At 36.6% G+C, this 18,669-nt stretch overlaps 1 protein-coding gene across 2 annotated transcripts in view; it reads right to left on the reverse strand.

Moving 5' to 3' along the window:
• Window positions 1-15,296: 15,296 nt before the first annotated feature.
• The window catches only part of LOC111467049 (actin-7-like), a 4,883-nt gene continuing 1,510 nt past the window's right edge, over window positions 15,297-18,669 (reverse strand). Inside the window, exons 2-5 of one of the 2 annotated variants that reach the window (XM_023111831.1) lie at window positions 18,537-18,616; window positions 17,073-17,466; window positions 15,757-16,370; window positions 15,297-15,658 (exon numbers count right to left, since the gene is read on the reverse strand). In XM_023111831.1, the coding sequence (XP_022967599.1) occupies window positions 15,593-15,658; window positions 15,757-16,370; window positions 17,073-17,466; window positions 18,537-18,596 (1,134 nt within the window). In that variant the 5' untranslated portion in view covers window positions 18,597-18,616 and the 3' untranslated portion in view covers window positions 15,297-15,592. Of the gene's footprint in view, window positions 15,659-15,756; window positions 16,371-17,072; window positions 17,467-18,536; window positions 18,637-18,669 lie in introns of those variants that run through there. The other variant, XM_023111832.1, reaches the window with a different exon arrangement.

Raw genomic sequence — 18,669 nt, forward strand, 5'->3', positions numbered from 1 at the left:
TGATTTATTAGAATGGATTTGATTTAAAATTTGTTGAATATGTTCGTGATCTATGAATTATATAACTATTTTATTAATTTTAATATCTGATTTGAACTTGGGAATAATACTATTTAGTTATTTGGAGCTAATATTTATCTATTAAGTATACAATATTATCATTTAGCCAATGAGGTTTGATGGTAGAGATTATAACATCATACTTCATAATTCTAACCCAACCCAACGTAGCGGGTCATTAGAATAACTTTTTAAGAGCACTAGGTCTCACATTAGTATTTTGTAGTTAAGCGTGATTGGATGAGAATGGTATTAAGTTAGGTGACCTTGTGTAACTTGAACGCTGTAATTTACGGTATGTGTTCATATTCTACCATCTTTATATTTCTAAATTTGTATTTTTGTTTTTAAATTAAAAAAGGAAACAAAATTTAAATTTTACCGTCGAATAGGGAAGTTATTACACATCCAACCATGCTCGGACGAGAAAGTAAAGCTTAAGGCAAGAATATATGTCTTAATCGTTGGATCATGTTCATTATGTACTATTATATTTTCAGATTTGTATTTTTGTTTTTTAATTAAAAAAGGAAACAAAATTTAAATTTGACCGTTGAATAGGGAAGTATTCCACATCGAACCATGCTTGGACTAGAAAGTAGAGCTTAAGGCCATGCCATGACATTTTTATGAAAAGATAGGTCCTACTGTGATTGTTTTTATTTGCATTTTCTAACCCCAACAATGTGGCTTCTTATTGGGTATTTTTAAATACTCAAGCCACGTCACGTGCTACTTATTTTCAGATAAAGTTTATGAAATGTTTTAAATGAATTTTTTCTAATGCATATAGTGGCGACCTTAGATTTAATAGGAAAATAAGGTAGTTACAACGTTTCTCATCTTTCTCGAATTGTGCAGTGGAAATGAAAGATTATTGAGAAAGGAATTACCTGAACTATAATTTGAATATAGTAACTTCGGCCTAGGCATACGAAGTAAGTGACTCTACCATCGGTTTGATTATAATTGTATGCTGAATGATGAAACTTGCCTGTGGCCTCGCACGTGTAATATGTTTGTATATGCACATTGTTATGAAATAATATATGTATAATATTATAAGTGAAGATTATGTTGTATGTGATGGATTCATATATTTATGATATGATATGTTAGATCTAATATGTTTGAAGGTATGTTTGGTTTATGTTATGTTACTATTATAATATATGGTATAATATGATATGTGCATGATATGAATGAATACATTCGAAGACATGGTAAGTTTATGTTATGAAAAATGTGAACAAGAACGATATGTGATATGATTGACATGCAAATGACAAATTGACATAAGGTACAACCTCGATATACGCATGGAAAGCTATGATAAAAATATTATGATATGAAGAAAAACACTTGCAGGGTTGTAATACATGATAACGAAGATGAAAAAAATGTTGGAACTCATGCATTATTGTTTGTTCAGGGGATACCCCTTCTCCTTTTACGATAGTATGGACGCATACGCTATGAGGCAGGGAAACGATTATATTTATCATAATGCTCCATGACGGTTGCTATTTCTAATGGGTGTTTGACATAAACAGCTACTAGATTATGCTTGCCCAATAAGAAAGGAGACCAGGAGGTGTGTAAACCGACTTGTGGGTCCATACTCGCATGTGTGAACCGTGTGTAGAAAATTATGTACACATCCAATTGCAACTTAACATAGCCATCCTAGAAAAATAGATTGATATGGTAGGTCTCACTCATGATTCATATATGCTTGTGTAACGAATAAAATAAAAAATAATAATTTACCGGCAGTTGCCAAAAGGCTCGAGGATTCTAGAGAGGCACCAAAATTCTTAGGCAGTGCCTAAAGAAGCGCGCCTTACACCCCACGCCCCACGACTCACCCGACAACGAACACCCACGCTCCAACCACCCCTCAAACAAACAACTTGCAAAGAAAAGAGTAAGGAAACGTGTAGAGCAAGGGGAAGCGTCAAAAAATATTGTAGGGAAGAAAGAAAAAATGAGTGTACCTAACCCATCCTATAACCATACAGATCCGTGCTCAGCCCAGCCTGCAACATCACGGTTCGAAATCCACCGCAAGCCCGGTCTGCACGCCTACTGCCCAAAACAAGGCAGCCTACACCTCAGCCCCATACTTCCAGCAACCCGACATCTGCAGCAGCCAGCACCCGCGCTGCGACCTGCACCTCGACCCGAGAAGTAAACCACAACGCGTCTATCTCCCACGGTGACACATATCGTGCCTACAGCCAGACACTTCCTTGGCTCCAGCGACTTAAACGGTTCGGCTCAACTCCGTGTAGTCCTTGACTCACTCGGCTCGATTTAGCAATTTTGGCATCGATCCTTGTTTTTTATCCTTTTGGAGCTGACTTTGACCCTAATTAAGGTCAATACGATTCTCTAATTCACAAAATTCAAGTTTAATTATAATAGAATTGTGAAATACTAACGAACGAAATGGACAACCTAATAGGAAACGGCTAGCGGCGATGTTTGGAGCAACATCGAGAAACAAAAGATTTGCAAACTCGAATTTAGGTAAATGCCGGCTAAGACCAATTAAGTAAGTGACTTTACTATAGGATAAGCTGGACAATTATTTGATGTATGACGAACGTGCCTAGTGGCACCTGCACATGTCTCTTATGCTTATGCTTTATACGAATGATGCTTGATGATGATTTATGATTGATGACGTATGATGACAGGTATGATTTATATGATGATGTCTTATGATGATTATGATCTGTTATATGATGACGATGACAATGCATGCAATTATGACAATGTAAGATGATGATATTTTCTTGATATGACATTATTTTCTATATTAGAGTGAAAAACATGTTTTGAATGCTATATTTCATTATTAAGATGATTTTCTTACCACATAAACCTAGATAATGTTAAAGATGATGAAAGCATGAAGACTAATGCAATATATTACTCATAGTAATATAATGATGAAATTAGGGTTGTGTCAATTAAAAACTCGAAAAGTTCCTTAAAATTTGGAAAAATGACTTTTTTGTCCTTTAAGCGTACTTTTTCCTTCCTGATCCATCTCCAAAGGCTTTAAGTCCCTAAAATTAATTGTTAGGGTATAGAAATTACTTGCTTTTAGACCCTTTTTCTTGCTTAATATCTTAATCCCCATCTCTAGATCCTATAGGTCTTACCTAGACGGCTTATTCTCATTTCGGGTGTTATGATGTAGCTCATTGTAACCCATCATTCCTCACAAAAAGGTCTTTAAATTGATGGGCTATCATCATATTGCTCATTTGAGCTCATATACCATTTGGAAAACCTAGAAATTTGGGATAATTTAGTTAGCTCATTACTATTCCATATAATTATTTTAAATTATATATATACGAGGTTACTAGGAAGTACGTATACGAGTCCAACGGGTGGGTCTAGGTGCGCATGTATAGGTCGTGTGCAGGAAAGTACTACACATCCAACAATCCTCGGTCTGGAGAGTAGAGCATAAGGTCATGCCATGATGTTTTTATGGATATATATTTTCCACCATGATGGTTTGTGTTTGAATTTTCGAACCCCAATAATTTGGCTACATATTGAGTGCTTTTTAATATTGAAGCCACGTGCTACTTCTTTTCAGATAAAGGTAAGGTACTTCTATATGAATGACGACATTCTTGTGAAAGCCATAGAACCAAAACTAGGATAATTACATTTATGTTTAAATTGTAGTCCTTAAGTTAAATCAAAGATCAATTTTTGTTACTTTGAACTAATTGTTATTTTGTTTCTGCTATTTCATTGATATTTACTTTTAATTTAAATGGATTTTACGAACGTTTGTATCCATGAAATCGTCTATGAAATGTTTTAAATGAATTTTTTCTTGCATAATAGACATGTCATGCAAGGACGACTTATTTTTTAGGAGGATGAGAAAAAAGAAAGAAAAAAAGAAAGAAAAAAAAAGAAAAAAAAAAGAAAAAACAAGAGATGGATGATGTCATGATAACGCGTCATCACGGTCAGCTGGTCAACGGACAAGGATCAATTTTTTTTACTTTCCCTATTTTATGGTTTTTAACCCTCCAGAAGTTCGTTTTTTCAGCCGTTTTTGTCAATTTTATTCTCTAGCCATAATTTAGGACATATTTGAGGAGTTGGATGGAATTGGAGACTTTTTGAAGACCCAAACCCTAGCAAAAAGTGTCGCACATTTGAAGTAAGTGGATTTAGCTATGCTCGTAGTATGTATGAAAGTATGATATGAGAAGTAGGTAATAGAAGTTTGAGAATGAAATGCGTTGGTTTGATATATGTAAGAGCACGTTAAATGTTGAGGTATGATGTGACGAAAATTGAGACAATGCCTTTAATATGATATAAATCATGTTATAGGAAACATATTATATATGTTTGAGCATAGAATGAGCTGAGATGACACATGTTGAATGTCATTATGTATTTTTGCTAAAATATGTAACATTATTTTATGAAATGAAATTCATGACTAGGTATCCATGTTTAGATCGTTATGCTATGTCTCTATTTCATATGTTTATGATATATGTGGTTATATGGGATAATTAGAGATTCGCAAACTAACCTCTAATCGTGAACTTGACCCGATTGTCACAAGTCTAGATAATCATAGAATTGACTTATGATATTTTATAATTTATGATTGTACCGTGTGGAGACTACTATGAAATTTTCCAATTACCTTCCTGTAGTGAGCATGTCACGAGCGGCATGGGTCTACAGCTGTAGTCCAGGAAGAGCCTATACAGAAGAACGAATGAACAAGATTAATAAGATATAATAACGAAATATGAACTACCAGCAAGCTAAAGTATATTTTATATACTCAATCCTGCTACTTCAACTTTCATTTGTGGTGGAGTTTGATGTAGCGGTCGAGGTAGAGGCACACGTGAGTTGTTGGCTAGAGAGGGTCCCATCACATTTGAGTTTGGAGTTCCATTGTACTTCCCTTTAAATAGTGTATTTCATGTATTTTAAATAGTTTGATCTTGAAATGGTGTATTTTAGTGGTCTCTTTTGTTTCTTTATAAAGGTAAATTTTCATCACTGTTTTAATCAAATTTCAAAGTGCATGCACACTTGAATTGTTTTAAATTTCACGCATTTTTCTTATTTTCATGTCAGTGAGTAACGGTCTGTGGCTTGAGTCCCTTGAAAAGCAGGTCGTTACAGATTGGTATCAGAGCTCTAGGTTGATAGGTTCTGTAGACTATCTAGGTATAGTTCTAGAGTTCTCTATACCTCAGCTCGACTACGCCCCACCGTGATGTAGTAAGTGCAGTTAGCATGAGACTTGTATTGATTGATTTATCCATGCATCTAGACGGATTATCATTTGTGTAAAATAGATTATGGAAATGCCCTTGAATGGGAATAGATGAAGCATGTCCATTAAATGCTTTCTATTGCACTAGAATGGAGGATGGAAAATTTTAATGAGCGCTATAAGTGCTAGATAGACATTATCACCCTATTGAGCATGTTTAAATTGTATGATTAAATTATATGTTAGATTCAGGAACATGTATGTAGGAATTATATGAATTACCTATGCCTACTTGATTGATAGGATTATCCCGTGCATGAATGTTTAGTTCATGATTTTGGTACACTAGGTGGTCAATAGAATATATACCTAATAAATCATGCATGAATAAAATGATAGGGTGGTAGAACCGGATTGGTTATGCAACGTCTTAGGTCAATACGTTTCTAGTAAACTAGGGACCATGAGATCGTGACCGTCGATCAAAGACCTAGGTGTATCTCAAGATTTGGCTTAGCCATGAGGAGCTAACCTTGAGCGACTTAGAAACACATGTTATGACCTAAGCCGCATAGATGCCCTAGAACCTAATATATATATCCACGACACCCAAGGCGAACTTCGAGAACACATAAGATCGATGATAACGCAATGGAACTATTTTGGGAGTCACTATGTGAAGAGTATATCCCGCCTTGATACGGGATGAGGGACTACGAGAGTAGACAATATAAGGAGCTACCACTGTATGTATGATAACCCGCCTTGAGAGAGGATAAGAGACTACATAAGTAGGTGACATGAGATGTTGCTAATGTATGTACGATGACCTGCCTTGAGAGGGGATGAGGGACTACATAAGTAGATAGCATGAGGAATTACTATGGTGCGTATGATAACTTGCCTTGAGAGGGGACGAGGGACTAAACTAGTTGATTGAGAATATACTATTATTTGTAGAACAAACCCGCTTGAGAGTGGAGGAGAAACTACATAAGTAGTATTTTCAGAAGCTACTATTTTGTGTGGAGGAAACCCACTATGACAGGAGATGAGGAACTACTCAAATAAATCAACTCATGTGGCGTAAGGTAACTTGAAGGGGATATCTGAACCAGGCTTGAACTTCCTAGAACCCTATGACAAGCTAGGAAACATATTAGATTAATGATGCGATGAGAGCGTACAGGTAGGGTGCTCACCAAGTATTTTCCTCACCCCTTTCCCCTTTTCTTTTTTAGGTATCAGTCAAGGTGGGGAGCTGATCGGGAGCTACACTATCACAATGGGGTGTCGACTAGGGGCGTCAATATTATTTTGTCTTTTTTTTTTTGTTGCCTTTGTATTGGTTTCCTGTGCCCCTTCTTTTATTTGTAAATATCTGGAACAATACCTATTTTTTTTCCAATTGTTTTAGATTTTGACAATGGTATTGTTTGATTTTAAATCGCACATAATTTTATCGTACTTTTAACTATTTGTATTTTTTTTCTTTTTTTTTTCGTCGGAGTTCAATTTCTCAAAGCCTTGAAAATTTGTTCATAATAGATTAAGAAGCCAGAGCTAGAGCAATTTACATGTTGACCTACGTCAGAACGTTTCTAATAGACCTAGCACCCTAGGATCGTGAGTGACAATACGAGTTCTAGACATGAGTGCACTTAGGGATTGGATTACTCCAAGGGACTGACCTTGAGTGTCTATGAAACATGAGATGTAGACTAAATCGCCTAGATGCCTCTAAGGGCCTAGTAAACCTCCATGACATCTAAGTACAATTAAGGAATCTAAACAAAACCATGAGGGCACTTTTAATTGTGTAGAGTAAAGTCAAGACTGAGATCACAATCTAGTTTAACTTGGGACTACACAAGTAGTTAGCTCAAAAAGGAGTCATCTATTGTAAAGATTTTTCAAGTCTTACTTCTTTTTAATGAAAGGTAAGGTACACCTATATTGATGAAGATATTGCTGTGAAAAACATAGAACCAATACTAGGATAGTTGTATTTACGTTTAAATTGTAACTCTCAAGTTAAATCACAGAGTTTTTGTTGCTTTGAACTTATTGTTATTTTATATATGCTATTTTAACGCCCCTAATTTTCTTAAACTAAATTAGTGGTGTCTACCACATGCATGCTTTAATCACATATGCAGAAGTTCATAATAAATACTTTTAAAATATACCTATGGACTTACCTATTTAATTCAAAACAAGAAATTCAACCTAACATAGTTTTTAAATATAAACAAATTTATATTAAAAACACCCATCAATTACTAATTGAAATTCAATACATTCTACTACCCTAGCATGTCCTATCCTAACTTCAAAGGTCTTTTCAATGTTCACCGTCGTCTGTGTATGGGAGCTTTAGCTTTACTTGAAAAGTATAAGGGTAGCACGTGGCTAGAGTATTTTATGAAATACTCGGTAAGTCACTCCTTGTTGGAGTTAGTAATGCAATCTCACACAGTACATGAATAGGGTTGGATGCATGATACTTCACCACACACGACTCATGTACGCACACATGGACTGATCAGGCGAGCTCGTATATGTACCCTCTGGGCCTGACTTGGTCGAGCACAATGCATTACACGCCACCAGACGCCTCAGAAAAGGAAAGATCTGTATGATATCATGGCGAACATAAATATCAAAAGTACGCGTCCGTACTAGCATAACATAACGAAGAAGTATCTCGATGCACATGACATATCTACATGCATGAGGTCCCATGAATTTCATTCATAACACAACATTTATTTCATTTCCTTTCTCCTTTCATCCATAACATATTTCATATATGTATCATCCATAACATATTTCATATATGTATATGATGATGATGATGATGATGATGAGAGGCTAGTAGAGACGACTAACCAAGAGACCTAGAGAACTTAAGAATATTCTAAGAGCTCGAAGTCTAGATAGGACCAAGAACCAAGAGAAAATAGAATGAGAAAACCGTGGGTGTAGCCTAGGAAGAGCATATACGAAGGAACGAATCCTAAAAAAAGGATAAAATGTCGAACGTATGAACAAGATCAATAAGACTTAATAATGAAATATGAACTACCAGTAAACGACTGGCTATAGAGAGTCCCCATTACACTTGAGTCTGGAATTTCTTTTTACTTACCTTTTAATCCTATATTCCATGTATTTTAGAAAATTTGATATTGTAGCAGTGTATTTTTTTTTAGTGGTCTCTTCAAAGTGCATGCACGTGTTTAAATGTTTTAAACGCATTTTTTTCTTATTTCCACGTTAGTGAATAGCGGTCTGTGGCTCGAGTTCTTCGAAAAGCTAGTCATTACATGCAGGCTTCCAATTGGGGTGAGGAGTGTTCAAGAGCTATGACGTCACAGTGGGAAGCGTCAGTCCATTTTTATATTTTGAGTCTTTTGTATTTCATCAGTCCATTATAATAAATTTGAACAACATTGTCTCATAATTTGATTTCGTTTTGTATTTAATCATGGTGTCGTTTACTTTTACTTGATTTAAATTCAACCGTTATTTTATCTTTTATTTTATTTATGTTAGTCTTTATCTTTTTAGTCATAGTTTAAGATAAATCTCCAGAACTGTACGTGAGATTTTCAATACTCTCATTATGAACTGATGGGATTAGCATTTTTACAAAAAATCTCTAGTCAACCTCTCGATTCAATAGAAGTCCAAAGAGATGATTAGGGTCCCAAATAACCAGAGATATGTAAAAAACAGGTAGGTACGCCTATTCCTAATCCTAAAGATGTAAGGAGGCCAAACACATGAATTACTAATTTTCAAATTTACTTGGTCTTTTTTAAGTATTAGCTATTTTCTTCTAACCACTTACGATGATGTTGTCAAACTAATTCCGCCAAAAAAAGACTTAGGCTCCCATATAAAATTATATTTTCAAGCATTCTACGTTACCAAGTATGGTTGTCTCTAAGGGAAACGTGCTCATTTTTATTGGCGTTATCTTCGTTAGTATGAACCTTACTGAAATTGCTGTCAGAATTTAGTGCAACTTATTTTTAGTTTGAATTAGTTATGAAATATATAATATTCGTAATCATTTAATACCTTGAAGAATATATTAGTTAGGAAATATATTTTAGATATTTGTAATTAGTTAAATTTGAATGATAGTATATTTTATTTTATTCTCAAGATTTAGTTAGTTTATATTTTATTATTGGTAGGCATTAGTTGGTATCTTGTATCTATTGAAAGGGTTGTGCATATCAATAAAGATGAAGAACCTTCGATCCCAATTCTATTTCTTATTCTTAGATCTGTATTCTTTGGTTGAGTAATAATATTTTCATATCTATTCACACTTTTGAGGGGTAGATATTGCGTCAGTTGGTATCAGAGCCAAGTTGGTACGGTTTGATATTATTACTCAACGAGATGAATAGTGAGAGTGCTTTTATGAGTATAGCTATGTAAAAGATGGTTGTCAATAACTATAGTTATTGGAAGTTATGCATGAAAGCTTATCTACCGGGGCATGATTTATGGGATTTAATTGAAGGTGACATAGAAATTCCAGTAGATACTCCACAGAATGCAGAATTACGCCGACAATGGAAGATCAAATGAGGAAAAGCCTTATTTACCTTGCGAACTTTGATTAGCAAGAAGTATATTGATCATGTTCATGATTTAAAGTCACCAAAGCAAGTATGGGATACACTTCAAAAGTTGTTCACTAAGAAAAATACCGCTCGACTGCAATTTCTAGAGAATGAACTAGCTATGGTAACTCAAGGTAATTTTTCTGTTGAAGAATATTTTTTTGAAAGTGAAGAATCTGTATTCTGAAATTTCAGAATTAGATGCTGAAGAGCCAGTGAGTGATGCTCGATTACGACGTTATCTTATTTGTGGATTACGGAAAGAGTTTATGCCCTTTGTTTCCTCAATACAAGCGTGGGCAAATCAACCTGTAGTAATTGAACTGGAGAATCTTCTTTCCAATCAGGAAGCCTTGATCAAGCAAATGACTAGGAGCAACGAATCTTCTACAAAGTCAGAAGATGTGTTGTATGTCAAAGATTAAATGAGACAAAATTTTCATTCAAAGCCTTCATCAAGTAATGCGAATCAATTCAGAAGTGAGCAGTCGTCAAAGAAGCCATTTAAAGCTTGTTACAGATGTGGAAAACCAGGTCACTTTAAACGAGATTGTTAGGCGAAAGTGGTGTGTGATCGTTGCGGAAAGCCAGGTCATATTAAGCCAAATTGCCAAGTCAAAATCCAGGAATTAGAAGCAAATGCTGTACATGAAAGTAAACATTCTTCGGATCCAATTTGGGAATACTACTTAACCATTGAGGTTCTTGATCAGCCAACAAACGTGACTTCAGTCGTATATCAAGATGATGTCTCTACAGGTGATCAAAATTCTAATTCCACTACTTACGCTTCTGAATTTGATTTTCTCCAAATTTCGCCTCTGGACTCTCTCTTTTTCTCCAATGCCAATTATGTTGCCCCTGATGACCCTTTTGTTTATTTCACGGCTTTGGATTTGGGATTCAACGAAAATGAAGTCTTCAAGCTAACCTTTGACGATCTTGACGGTCTTTATCTCCCCTCTGAGGCTGACGATTTCCTCATCTGGGAGAATTTGGATTAAACTACCAATTCGCAGGATTCGGCTACTAATGCTGAGCCCCAGCCTGACCTAGAAATAGCGGCACTGCTTGATGATGATTTATCACAATTTGGTTTTGATGTTGAGGACTTGAAGGAGGATTTCATAGTTCAGACAAATTTATGTGAAGAAGGGGAGGATGGTTCAACGTATAATAAGTTTAGTGTGGCTAAGGATTCTGAGAAGGCGACAAGAAGCCAGAATATTATTAATAACAAATCTTTTGGTGACGAAATTTTTGAGAATAGAGACGTTGACCATGTGGAAGATGATGTTGATAAGCCACGGACTCGGTGACTTTTGGATGATCGATTTGACACCCTCTTAAGTCAGGACTATGCATCTAGTGACAATGGTGACCGTGCTTGTGATGAGCATGATGGTTGGGTAGCTGAAGAAGATGAGTCCCTTGCTTAGAAGCTCAAGCATGCCCTTGGTGATCATAGTAAGGATGACTTGGAACTTGATCAAGGTTATAAAGCTCCTCGCGATATTGAGTGGTAAAAAAGATCAGAAGATCAAGAGCTTTTGCAGTCTGCCAGAGATATAATTCACGGAGTATGCTGAGTCTACCCAAGTTGAGATGAATTATTACTCTTTATCATTAGAATGGGAGCAATCAAAAGCTCATATTCAATCATTAAAGGGTCATATCAGTAATTTGGATCCTGCCGTTAAGGCCTTGGAAGAGACCATATTCATGAAACCAGATTATGCTGATGCTCACTGTGATTTGGCCTCCGCTTTGCATGCAATGGGGGAAGATGAACGAGCAATTGAGGTGTTTCAGAAGGCAATCGACTTGAACCTTGGCCATGTAGATGCTTTGTATCTTTTGGGTGAACTTTACGTGGACCCAAATGGTGAAAGGGCTTCTATAGTTGTGGATGCCTCAAAGTTTAAGATCATTGGAGAGAAGACTGCTTTGAGACCGGAAGTGTCAAATGATCTCAAAATTAGATCTTTTCAGAAGATTACCAGATTGAATCGCTGTGATGTGGAACTTATTAAGAAGGAAATCAGTGAACACGATGTGTCAGTGTCTTATTCAGGTGGTGGCGTGCCTAAGAAGTCCATACGCAAGCCTAGTTGGAAGAAATTCTTCGTAGATTATTTTGTTCGAGAAAATGTGTTAACGCAGGATGTTTAATTGCAGGAAATACATACTAATGAGCAAGTTGCAGACATATTTACTAAGACACTTGCCAAAGTGAAGTTTGAAGTTTTTTGTAAAAGCTCTCGGAGTTATTAAGAAATAAGCTTGCACTAAGGGAGGCTATCAAAATTTAGTGCAACTTATTTCGAGTTTGAATTAGTTATGGAATATATGATATTCGTAGTTAAATTTGAATGGTAGTATATTTTATTTTATTTTCAAGACTTAGTTAATTTATATTTTATTATTTGTAGGTATTAGTTAGTATCTTGTATCTATTTAAAGGATTGTGAATATGAATGAAGATTAAGAACCTTCGATCCCAATTCTATTTCTTATTCTTAGATTTGTATTCTTTTCGTTGAGTAATAATATTTTCATATGTATTCACACTTTTGAATGGTAGATATTGCATCAATTTCAACTGCAACGAGATCTATCAACCCCGATCCTATTAAAGATGATGTCTCGATGTTGTATGCATCCAAAACATCCTAGATTTTATGAACTAAATGGTGCTAGTCATTGCAAGCATGTAAGGAACGATGAGTATGAGTTCAATGGAACTGAAACTAGAAATATCGTTGCCAGACGTCCTAAAGTCACCTAGCCCTCTCGAACTTGACATACACCCGTACGAGTGTCTTTACTGTATTGTGTCATCAATATTATGCTCTCAACTCCTTACCAAATCTTGGTACTACTCAAGGTCTATTGTAGCATGATCGCTCTTGGGTTTCCACTCTCACATCACGTCTCCTCCTAGCACTATCAAACTTCTGCCACCAACCAGCAACGCGGTGATTTAATGGTGGTGACTTCTTCTACCACTTCAATCGACTCATATGAGACTTCTCTCTCGGTTGGACAAGTACCTTGTGTTTTTAAGTTTATAGTCATTCACTTAACCTCGCGCAATAGTGTCTCTACATCTTATACATCTTAAGGCAAGTACTATGAATGTCGGCTTAAATATGGTAAGGATTTATGTCATAAAATCTTGTAATTAATTCTCTAAATTTTAATAATAATTTTTATTATTTTATTTATAATTTAATATTACTTATTAAAAATCTAAAGTTATTAGAGTTAATATATAAGAAGTCTGTACGAGTATGTGGATAAGGTTGAGTGTTTTATACTAGTAATAATAATGATCTTATCCTAGTAACAACAATGATACAACCCATCTTGTAATTGTTATAAATTATTTGATTCAAATTGTTTACGTGAGTAGGGATATCCTATATAAATAAGACGTATAAGACTGGACCATGGAATAATTTGCTATTTATAAAGCTGTTAATCATATGCAACTCGATCTAATCGTAAGTGACTTGTGAACGTGAATAGGGCTTGTACCTTGATTTACATGGGTGAGAAGGACTCTGGTAGCTTATTCAATATGTCTCCCATTTTGGAGATTTTATCAAATAGAGAGCTGAGAATATAATTTCACAAGATGAAATTCACTTCTTCCTACAAAGGATAAGTAGATGAGTAGTTCTTTTAAGTGTTGATTTCGAGACTTGAACAATAGAGTCACATCCTCTTATTGGCCCAATAAAGACTTTGTTTATGGTTGGATTATAAACAAAATATTCATTAGAAAATCAGTGATAAGCGTAATATATAATTACTAAAACGGACTTTGACTCGATTGTAGGAAGAAGTGAATTTCATCCTCTTATTGACCCAAGTATAATGACGAACAACTCATTAAGGATCGATTTACTTGTAATGATTATATGAATGGACACAACTTGTCTTAAAGCCACAAGAGCTTATGCTCAAAGTGAATAATATCATATTATTATAGAGGTTTGTAGTTCTTAAAATACGATTATTAAAGAAGATTCCATACAATTTTAGTAGGAACATCAAGGATAATCGTGAGCCGAATCGCACCCTTGAGCCTCACTAGAGTTTTGTGTAAGTTTAGGTTCACGTAACTTCCAGCCTCCATTTTCCACCATATGGTTGATGGTAACGGCTGAAATTGGCACCATTGTGTCCATTTATGAGAGATCAAAACGTGTGCAAAGTTCAAAGACCAATCGCCAAAGTTCCCTCGCACACGCACGTGTTGCACACGAGGTTGGTGATAAGTGATGTCACCAATTTTACTTCATCAAGTTTTTGTGTGATAGGTACTTATATCATGATAAAGTTTAAATTTTGAAATAGATAGAACATGAACTATTCCTTTGAATTTTAGAGTATAATTTAGCCGTAGACTATTCATAATCGAACAATATAAGATTAGATGAAAGTAATCTCTTAAGTATGTCTGTATGAGCATACGTGCTAGATATCACGCTAAATATTTGAATCAAGAGTAAATTATGGATTTAAGTTAATCTAGTTTTCGTGCCTTGTAATCATTTGATATCTTATTATTATGTTATTGTTGTGATATGAGTACCTAATGCTATGGAACTCGATATGTTATGTTATAATGTACTTGTGAGATAGACTACGTTATGAAATATCATATTGATACGTTATGCCGTATGAAATTGTGCTATGTTATGGAGAGTGTTAATCATTTCATGAGTAAGAATGGTATAACTTGCATCACAAGTACATGTCATAGTTTTAAACTATGTATACCTCATGCATATTGTATGTTCACACGCATAACGATATTTCTTCACTATGATTAGTACAGACACATACATTACGATGTTATGATGCGATATTGTGTACACTACAATATTGTGTGCGCTCCTTTCCCTCTGTGGTACATCAGCAGCATGAGTGTACACTAGTCGAAGGCCAAGTCCAGGTGTACAAATACGTGCTCACCTTGGAATCCATGTGTGCTCACATGGGCCGTGTAGAAAATTAGTACCCATCAAATTCTAGAAGTGAGACCAAAGTCATGTTATGATATTTTGTAAGATGATAGGTCTCAAACATGATTGCATTTCCTGATCTCAATAGTGGAGTTACTGGAGTATTTCTTAAAATACTCACCTCAGGGTGCTACTCTTATTTTTTAGGTAAAGATAAGACACATCTGCACGGATGACAACGTCACAATGATGACCATGAGACCAAAACTAAGGCAGCTGCATTCATGTTATTCTTCTTTCGTAGCGCTTCAATTACTTCCGTTAGAACAATGCAATACTTTATTTAAAAAAACATAATACTTTTACAACAAACAATAGAAAGAATCCTTAAATAAAACTACAAAACACACTAAAAATGATACAACTCGTCACCTCAAAGCCAACAAAATATCACTCAAACAAAAGTTGAACTATTCCAAATACTAATTTGGTACCAAAAACTACCTATAAATGTATTCTAAACTTACTTCAAAATCAAGAACTAACCAAACTTTACTTGACATATGAAACAAGATTGAAGTAAACGAAGATCGTCGATTTAGTATCCGAACTCTTCTTCAGAAGCATTTCCTGTGAACTATAGCTGGACCCGACTCGTCGTATTCAGCCTTCGTTATCCACATCTGCATCGTTCAGCAACAATCGAAATGGTTATGTGAGAAAATTTGGTCAATAATCCTAAAACGTTACTATATAACTCTATTTTGATTGCAAGAGATACCTGTTGGAAGGTACTGAGGGATGCTAAGATGGATCCTCCAATCCAAACACTGTACTTTCTTTCTGGAGGTGCAACGACCTTAATCTTCATGCTGCTTGGAGCGAGAGCGGTGATTTCTTTGCTCATACGATCGGCAATGCCGGGGAACATTGTCGTACCGCCACTGAGTACGATGTTACCGTACAAGTCTTTCCTGATATCAACATCACACTTCATGATAGAGTTGTATGTGGTTTCGTGGATACCGGGTGATTCCATGCCGATCAGCGATGGCTGGAAAAGTACTTCCGGGCAACGGAATCTCTCGGCTCCTATTGTAATCACCTGCCCGTCTGGTAGTTCATAGCTTTTTTCGATGGCTGAACTAGTCCTGGCTGTCTCAAGTTCTTGTTCGTAATCAAGAGCCACATATGCAAGCTTCTCCTTCACGTCACGGACAATTTCCCGCTCGGCTGTTGTCGTGAACATGTAACCTCTTTCGGTAAGGATTTTCATCAATGCATCCGTTAAATCACGACCAGCAAGGTCGAGACGTAGGATTGCATGAGGGAGCGAAAACCCCTCGTATATTGGCACCGTGTGGCTCACTCCATCACCAGAATCCAACACAATACCTGTCACAATTTTAAAAGTTCTGTGAGAAGATATAACAGTAAAAGTTTGTGTAACTAAAACAGATATTGTCCTGTTCCAGCCCACCGCTAGCAGATATTGTCTTTCCCTCAAAGTTTATAAAACGTGTCTGCTAGGGAGAGGCTTCCACACCCTTCCATGCCCTTATAAAGGGTGTTTCGTTCTCCTCTCCAGCCGATGCGGAATCTCACAATCACCCCCCTTCGGGTCCCATCTGGCACTCGTTCCCTTTTCCAATTGATGTGGGACCCCCCCAATCCACCCTCCTTCGGGTCCCAGTGTCCTTGCTGGCACACCGCCTCGTGTCCACCCCCTTCAGGACTCAGCCTCCTCTCTGGCACATCCCGATGTATGGCTTTGATACCATTTGTAACAGCTCAAGCCTATCACTAGTAGATATTGTCTATTTTTAGGCTTTTCCTTTCGGGCCTTCCCTAATGTTTTTAAAAGGCATCTGTTAGGGAGAAGTTTCCACAACAATATAAAGAATGTTTCATTCTCCTCCCCAACCAATGTGGGATCTCACAATAATGATTGGATCCCGATCACTTATTCTTAAAACCAAAGATGACTTCAATCATATAATTCAGATATCAGCAATTTGAATAAATTTAAATTTCAATCTCATTAAAAAATACGTTTGAATCAGTATACGAAGTATTGGCATTCGTATCCAAACGAACCTGTTGTTCGACCGCTAGCATAGAGAGATAAAACGGCCTGGATAGCAACATACATAGCAGGAACGTCGAAGGTTTCGAACATGATCTGCGTCATCTTCTCCCTGTTTGCCTTCGGGTTGAGTGGTGCTTCGGTAAGAAGTATCGGATGCTCTTCCGGAGCAACACGAAGCTCATTGTAGAACGTGTGATGCCAAATCTTCTCCATGTCATCCCAGTTGCTTACAATGCCATGCTCAATTGGGTATTTCAATGTAAGAATACCCCTTTTGGATTGAGCTTCATCCCCAACATAGGCATCCTTCTGGCCCATTCCAACCATCACACCGGTGTGACGTGGTCGCCCGACAATACTCGGAAACACAGCCCTCGGGGCATCATCGCCCGCAAATCCAGCCTGCAATGTTCAAGAAAGGTAGTAGAGATAGGCATTATCACAATAGCTCGACATATATCACCGACACGAAAATTCGTAGAAAGTTTTGAAGCAATTCTAAAATAAGAAAGCTTAAATTCTTGGATTTGGGAAATAAAAATCTCAGCTTTCAATTATGATTCATACAGGCTTAAGTTTTCAATGGTTCGGTATGTCGATTGTGAGATCTCACATCGGTTAGAGAGGAGAAAGAAACATTCCTTATAAGAGTGTGGAAACCTCTCCCTAGTAGACGCCTTTTAAAATCGTGAGGCTGACAAGATTCATAACGGGTCAAATCAAACAATATCTACTAGTGATGGCCTTGGACTGTTACAAATGGTAGTAGAGCCCAACACCGGGTGGTGTGCCAGTGAGAACGCTGGGCCCTCAAGGGGGTGGATTGTGAGATCCCACATCGGTTGGAGAGCGGAACAAAGCATTCTTTATAAAAGTGTGGAAACCTCTCCCTAGTAGATGGGTTGACGGGATACGTAACAGACCAAATCGGACAATATCTACTAACAATGAGTTTAGGCTATTACAAATGGTACCAGAGCCAGACACCGAGCGGTGTGCCAACGAAGACGCTGGCCCCCCAAGAAGGGTGAATTGTGAGATCCCACATCGGTTGGAGAGGAGAACAAATCATTCTTTATAAAGAATGTGGAAACTTCTCCGCATTTTAAAATTGTGAGGTTGACAGGATACGTAACGAGCCAAATCGAACAATATCCACTAGCACTGGGCTTGGGCTGTTACAAATGGTATCAGAGCCATACACTGGGCGGTGTGTCAAGGAGGACGGTGAGCCCCCAAAGGGAGTGGATTGTGCAATCCCACATCGGTTGGAGAGGGGAACAAAACATTCTTTGTAAGGGGGTAAAAACTTCTCTCTAGTAGATGCGACTAATATTATAACACAGGATACTTATGTGAACACAGCAGCAAATGTATCAAATTTGATATCAATTAAGAAAACTAAACTCCTAGCTAATTCATTACAACACTTTTAACAAAGCAACCAAAAACAAATTCTGAAGAACACAAACCTTGACCATTCCAGTTCCATTATCACAGACAAGTGGTTGGATATCTTCACCGTCTGCCATCTTTCAATCTTCACCCAAAACTGATACAACATAAACCAAATATCATCATGAACAAAAAAAAAAAAAAAAAAAA

The sequence above is a fragment of the Cucurbita maxima genome, unplaced genomic scaffold (genome assembly GCF_002738345.1).
Source record: "Cucurbita maxima cultivar Rimu unplaced genomic scaffold, Cmax_1.0 Cma_Scf00032, whole genome shotgun sequence".
NCBI lineage: Eukaryota > Viridiplantae > Streptophyta > Magnoliopsida > Cucurbitales > Cucurbitaceae > Cucurbita > Cucurbita maxima.